This window comes from Akebia trifoliata, chromosome 6 (assembly GCF_017979445.1).
Source record: "Akebia trifoliata isolate Shusen 1 chromosome 6, ASM1797944v1, whole genome shotgun sequence".
Classification (NCBI taxonomy): domain Eukaryota; kingdom Viridiplantae; phylum Streptophyta; class Magnoliopsida; order Ranunculales; family Lardizabalaceae; genus Akebia; species Akebia trifoliata.
This window is the reverse complement of record NC_141380.1, coordinates 1,773,096-1,779,200: the sequence shown is the minus strand read 5'-3', so window position 1 is coordinate 1,779,200 and position 6,105 is coordinate 1,773,096. Positions and strand designations below refer to the sequence as shown.

At 35.5% G+C, this 6,105-nt stretch overlaps 1 protein-coding gene across 2 annotated transcripts; it reads right to left on the bottom strand.

Annotated features, from left to right (window-relative positions):
• Window positions 1-1,080: 1,080 nt before the first annotated feature.
• On the bottom strand, window positions 1,081-5,849 carry LOC147399491 (AAA-type ATPase family protein / ankyrin repeat family protein). Of its 2 annotated transcripts, XM_086444865.1 has the most exons (7): window positions 5,615-5,849; window positions 3,891-4,001; window positions 3,666-3,764; window positions 3,459-3,569; window positions 3,074-3,377; window positions 2,165-2,304; window positions 1,081-2,073 (listed from the first exon to the last, which is right to left on the bottom strand). In XM_086444865.1, the coding sequence occupies exons 1-7, from the start codon at window positions 5,750-5,752 to the stop codon at window positions 1,537-1,539; spliced, it is 1,440 nt and encodes a 479-aa protein (XP_086300991.1). In that variant the 5' UTR covers window positions 5,753-5,849; the 3' UTR covers window positions 1,081-1,536. The 2 variants fall into 2 exon arrangements, with proteins under 2 accessions (XP_086300991.1, XP_086300992.1); XM_086444866.1 differs by lacking the exon at window positions 3,459-3,569.
• Between the last annotated feature and the right edge of the window lie 256 nt (window positions 5,850-6,105).

Here is a 6,105-nt window from a genome sequence, read left to right as displayed (position 1 = left end):
TTTTACTGTTGAATTTGAATTTTAAATTTGGGAGTGTAGTAGCCATTTATTTTCAACATCTTGGATCAAGCCCAAAATTTTTATATTTTGGAATCTAAGTTTTTTGATGAAATTTACATGGTTGTGGTGTTGGATTGTCAATTTGGTAATCCATGTGGATCCAATGACCCTTAGTAAGATTTGATTTCTTACTAAATTAGTTAGGCTAGCCTGACTTTTTAATAGAAAATATTCTTAGTATTTTTAAAATATGTTTATTTAGTGCCGAATAAAAATAGAGATGAAATATGCACATAAATTACAAGGGTCTTTTATAATTAATTATTTTTTAAAGATAAATAAAAAAATTGTCTTTTTATAATTAATGATTTTTTAAAGATAAATAATAAAAAAAATGTTTTTGTAGTTTACATCTCTTACTAAAATGATTATAGGGATATGGGAATAATGAGATTGTAATTTAATTGATTAGTATTTTTGAATGTAAAGATATGGTATTTTTGGGCTTCCAAATTTTTGTGTCACCACTTATATTTGGCGTTTCTCTCATGAGTCATAATTCAAAGGAGTGTTCCCTTTGAACTGCATGCAATAAAGAAAACAGTTTCATCTTGTTAGGAAGTCCGATGCATTTTGAACTCCTATTCAAACGTGGTATGTCGTTCATATTCTATAGGAACAAGACACCTCTTATCTTGATTTTTCTCATTATAATAATAAAGATATAGGTAATGCGACAGCACTAAACGTCAAAAAGGCAGAAGAAACCAATTTGCTTCTTATAGAATATATAGGATTATCCTACAATTAGACCTACTAAATCACTCTCCCTAGTAAAAATGCATCTCGCATGCTTGGACGTGCTAAAACCATCACTCCATCAAAATGTTTTGAGGCGACATGAGCCCATGTCGGACACTGTTATATAACGCTGTCATATAACGTTCCCAACGGCCAGATTGGGCATACAATGCTAGAAGGAAAGAATTTTTTTTCACCACAATTGAAATATGGTTGGGCAGTTTTCTATGATTACAACAGTGAAAAATGAATCAAGAAAGGCCAATAAAAAAGAAAGAATTAAAAGAAGCAAATAAAACAATCAACTTATTATTAAGATGTGTCAACCGTATACATGAAAAAATAGGTCCAAGGTAGAGAAGAAAATACCAATCAACTCTATAACAGAATTCTAACAACATGGAGGAAATACATCCCACGTTTCAGGTTCTCAAAGTTCAAACCTTCATAAATCCAAAATCAAAAAAATCAAAATGATGCTGATAAATATCGAATACTTGTAACTTGTAAGAATACAACCGAAAAAGTAAAAAAAAAAATGAGACCACTATATCGTCGAACCCTTTGGAGGTCAGCTTCCCAAATTTCTGATAATTGCAAGCACTTCTATTGGAAGAAACAAAGAAAACAAGTGAATGGAGACCATATTCCAATCTAGAACCTTGGGGGTTTTAACTAGCAATAGTTGAAATTTGTGCATGCATTCGAGTCATAGATTCGGTCCTTAGTCCCCACTCATTGTGAAAGTGATTGAAGGCCTGCTTCAAGATCTTCAAGGGTGATTGTGACAAGAACATCAGCATCCAAGGTGTCGAAATCAAGCCTGAGGTCCAAATTCTCCCTAGCATTCACAAGCATTGGTTCCACTAATCCTCCGTTCATTTCCTTCCTTCTTTTCTCTGTTGTTTCTCTCTCTATTAATTTTGAGATAGCACCCACGCTACAAGATGGGTGCAACTTGAGCCCATACAAAGAACTATCCTCCGTTTGACTATTCATCTTGAGATGGATTATTTGGGCTAGTTCTTCAGAGTTGAAGTCATGGAAGACGAAGAACTTAGTCACCCTTCTGCGAAATCCCTCGTTGGAGGAGATTACACGCTGCATTGGTTCACTATAGCCAGCAAATATGACCACAACTTTCCCACTGTCCATGACAGACATGATCTCCTCTAACGCCTCCAACCCGTAGTCCTTGTCATCTGCCTTCTGCATAGGTATCAGCCTATATGCTTCATCCACGAAGAGAATTCCTCCTTCTGCTTCTTTTATCTGCCAATGAAAATCCGTCGGTTACTTTGTAGAGTTACTCTTATATGTATCTGAAAACCGATATTCAAATTCAAAAGCACAAGTGACGTACCTTTCTCCTAGTCTTTGGACCCGTGTGTCCAACGAATTCTCCTACTAGATCGGTCCGCTGCACTTCTGTTACCTTGTCAGTAGGTAAAATTCCAACCATATGGAGTAGTCTACCAAGGATCCGAGCTACCATTGTCTTCCCTGTTGAATTTAATAGTCAACCTCGATATGCTGATTACAAAAAACAAGAAATGACAATTCTATAAATTGATGTCTTACTACATATTTTGATATTCAAGTTGGGTAGTTTATCAAATTCAATATAAAACTTAATTATTTTAAATCCTTTATAAAATAATATAATAAAAATTGGAAATGTGGGAAAACCAATCATATACTAATATATTTCATGTCGTTTCTAATGCAGTGATGAGCAATATAGAACTATTAGGGTTTGTCCGTGCCTACAGCACAATCATCCTCTTTGGGGTTAAGGGAGTAAAAGAGGAAAGACAATAAAGTTGTAGGCTATTATTGAAAAAAGGGTAGAAGGGTAAAAACAATAAAGTTGGAGAGGTATTATTGTAAAGGGGGTAGAAGAGAAATGGAAATAAAGTTGGAGTATTCTTGAAAAGGGAGGAAAGAAAAGGGAATAAAGTTGAGTTGTTCCTCAAGATTCATGCCAGATTGAATCTGAACAGCTCTTTATGAGTGATAAACAATGAGGGAAGACAACCGTTGACTTTCCATTTTTTCTTATGTATTGTGACAAATATAATTTTTCAAAATTATATGTTTGCTTATCAAAAAAATATGTTTGAAATGCAAGTGATTTCGATAGGATTTAAAACTACTTTGAGAACCAAAAAACAATCATCCACAGCAATATATGGAACAGTTACACATTTTGATTTGAGCATCAATAAAGACATAGCAAGCTCATCAATCAAACATTATGTCAACCAATTACCTGTTCCGGGATTGCCAAAGAATGCCATATGAGGGGGCCTCCGAGCAGCAACTTTGAGCCCAAGAGCCCTGCGCTTCTCGTCCAGGAGCATTCCCTTGGCCCATTTCCTCAGTTGTAGCTTTAGATCATGCAACCCAACGATATTCGATAACGCCTCCTCAAGTTCAGCCATCTTAGCTTTCGTTTCGCTACATGCTTCAATGGCTCTGCGCTTCTTTTGCTCCTCAAGATGCCAATGGAGGAGCTCACGCAACTTCTCGCTACCAGGGCCTTGTGAGAGATGATTTAGAGGTGTCATGTCATCCTATATCACAACACATTTTGCCTGAACTTATGAGTTTATTTGAATAAAATGGGTCAGTTCAAGAACTGGAATCAACCTTACATTGTCTTTAACACTGCAATCAGCATTGCACTCGAGCAATGACTTTACTGTTGAACAATCCTCTGCTCGAAGTGAGTACCAGACTGCAAGATGCAATGGGGTCATTCCGTTCTACACGGGAAAAGACAAACAACAAAGTTTTAGAATCTCTACTCCGATGTCAATCAAAGAAGAATAACAAATTAATAGGAAAGCAAGAAAACAAACATTTGCTTTAGCCTCCACAAAAGAACCATGATCAAGAAGCACCCGTGCAGCTTCATTACACCCATTCTTCGCTGCCATGTGTAATGGGGTTTCCCCATACTGCAAAACCCCATATATCAACACAAGAAAGTCAAAACCATCAGATTGATGGAATCAATTAAATGTAACTGATTGACTTTATGAAGGTAATTTAGTATCAGTTGAATGCATTATAAATTTACTCACCATGTTCCTGGCTTCCAACTCAACCTTTTCTGGTGCTTGCCAATTGAGCAGAAACTTAACTATCTCGACATTGTTGCAGCCAGCAGCAACGTGAAGTGGTGTCTGTGCCATCTGCATTTGGAGTTAAAATAAGTGGACCAATGAAATTAAAACAAACTCAGTGGTAAACCATTCAAAGGCTTGCCATAACAAACTGAAAAAAGAATTATCCATATTAAATCCACTGCGTATGAATTCAGGTTCTAAATTAGCCAAATGAGTCCCTAAATTCTTCATCGTCACCCAAACATAGGGGTCGGAAACTTGAATCCCTTTTTTTCATTCAACTCTACCTATACTTGTATCTCCTAATAATGTATATGTTTTCAAATATTTTCTTACGACCTCAGTCCACTAATTTTTTGTCTTCATCTCGCCTTTATAGGGTAATCTTCAACTAACATCAAATCTCCTCATTAGTACCATCACTGGTCTTTATTGTACATGTCCAAATCTTCTTTCCTTTATTTTATCTCCAATTGGGTTATTCCCAGATCCCCTCGAATATACTAATTCCTGCTTTTGTTTTTCTTAGTCTTTCCATTTATCAATCTCGAGGTATTCATCTTTGCTATACTCGTTCTATGAACATGTTGTTTCTTAACTGCCCAACATTTTTCTTCCATGAACCATGGCTGCTCTTTCTGATTATGTAAAATTTTCCACTATACCCCACTAAAATTACAAATTTTTAATCACGATTTCAAAATTTGGGGTTCAATTGATCGACATACTAAACTGTAACCATGACCTTGGGGGGTTACCGGCTTGACCACAAAAATAAATAAAAAATGAAAATCAATAAATTTCATGCCCCGAGAGACTACTTCAAACTAGGTTAAAGAAAGTAGGAACGCCTTTGAGGGCACACAATTATAGAAGAAAATTACATCTACCAAGTGTGTAAACTGTGAATAGTGACTTAATGGGGTAAGAGAAACAAAACTACTACCCAATACATTTTCTTTTGAAAAATAAATAAATAAATAAAATCAATGATGCATGGGTTTTTTAATTGAACTATACAGTAAAGTGATTCATGAGAAGAAACAGGAAAAAAAAAAAACCAATTCTAATTTAAAAAAAGGAACAAATAAAAATAACCCTAATCACCCAAAATAATTAAACATTAGGAATAAAAACCAATGATCCAAACTTCCAAACCATCAAAGTTCTAAAAACCCATAAAGGATCCCAAAAAAAAAATATAACAAGTACTGACGCAAGAATCTCAGATTCAACAACAATAATAAATACGAAATCAGGAAGGGGAGGTAGTGGGTGGGGACAAATGATGGCCCAAAGTACCAAACTTGTGCAATTAAATCCAAATTTAAAACAGAAAACTAAGAAATCTTCAAAAACTCCAAAACCAATGGATTGCAAACTCCCAATCCAGGGAAAGAATCACAAAAGAAACAGATCTTTCCCATGATACCACGTATAATATAATAATTCAACAAGAACCCAAGAACAAAAGAATTTTCAAAGTTATAACAACCCATTCCAGAAATTAAACTAAAAAATACATCTCAAATCTCCCTCATGACTCCACGGACCAACCAAAGCAATTTTCAAAGGAAAACATACTCTTAAATAAACATAATTCAACATAATTTCAGAAACAAAACCAAACAAAACAAAACAATATAATAAATCCCATTCTGGAGAAAGAGAAAACTTACAACAGCGTTTCTCTCGTTGACAAGTGATGGGTTATCTTGGAGTTTCTTCTGGAGACCAATGAGATCTCCAGACTGCGCGTAGCCATGGATGGTGATAGGTTTAGTAGATCTTGAACGTCGATCTTGAGGACCCGGCATTTTTCTCTCTTTTTTTCTCTTTGAGGCGCGAATTACACAGACGAAGAGAGAGATCTGAGAATTTCTCGTGTCCGAGCCTGCCGTGTCAGAAGCACAAATACTTGTTTTTAGCCAAGAAAGTTTATATTGGCACACTAGCTTCTTTTATATTACACCAATTTTAAGTAATTTGATTTTGAAATGCCCCTCTTAGATTTAGTGGATATTTTGAGATACCCTTATCTTTTCAAACTGATGACATGCCCCTTGGCCTCAGTCTTCTCTTAAGGCAAGTGAAATGACCTAAAACACCCTCATCTTAAACCTCTAGCCTAAACCCCTTGATTTTTCTCCTAAAAAACTTGTCCAATTAC

Coding starts and splice junctions, on each gene's coding strand:
- LOC147399491 (XM_086444865.1), bottom strand. CDS start 5,752: ATGCCGGGTCCTCAAGATCGACGTTCAAGATCTACTAAACCTATCACC. Junction 3,765..3,890: donor AGTTGGAAGCCAGGAACATG/GTGAGTAAATTT, acceptor GGGGTTTTGCAG/TATGGGGAAACCCCATTACA. Junction 2,305..3,073: donor CTTTGGCAATCCCGGAACAG/GTAATTGGTTGA, acceptor TAAATTCAACAG/GGAAGACAATGGTAGCTCGG.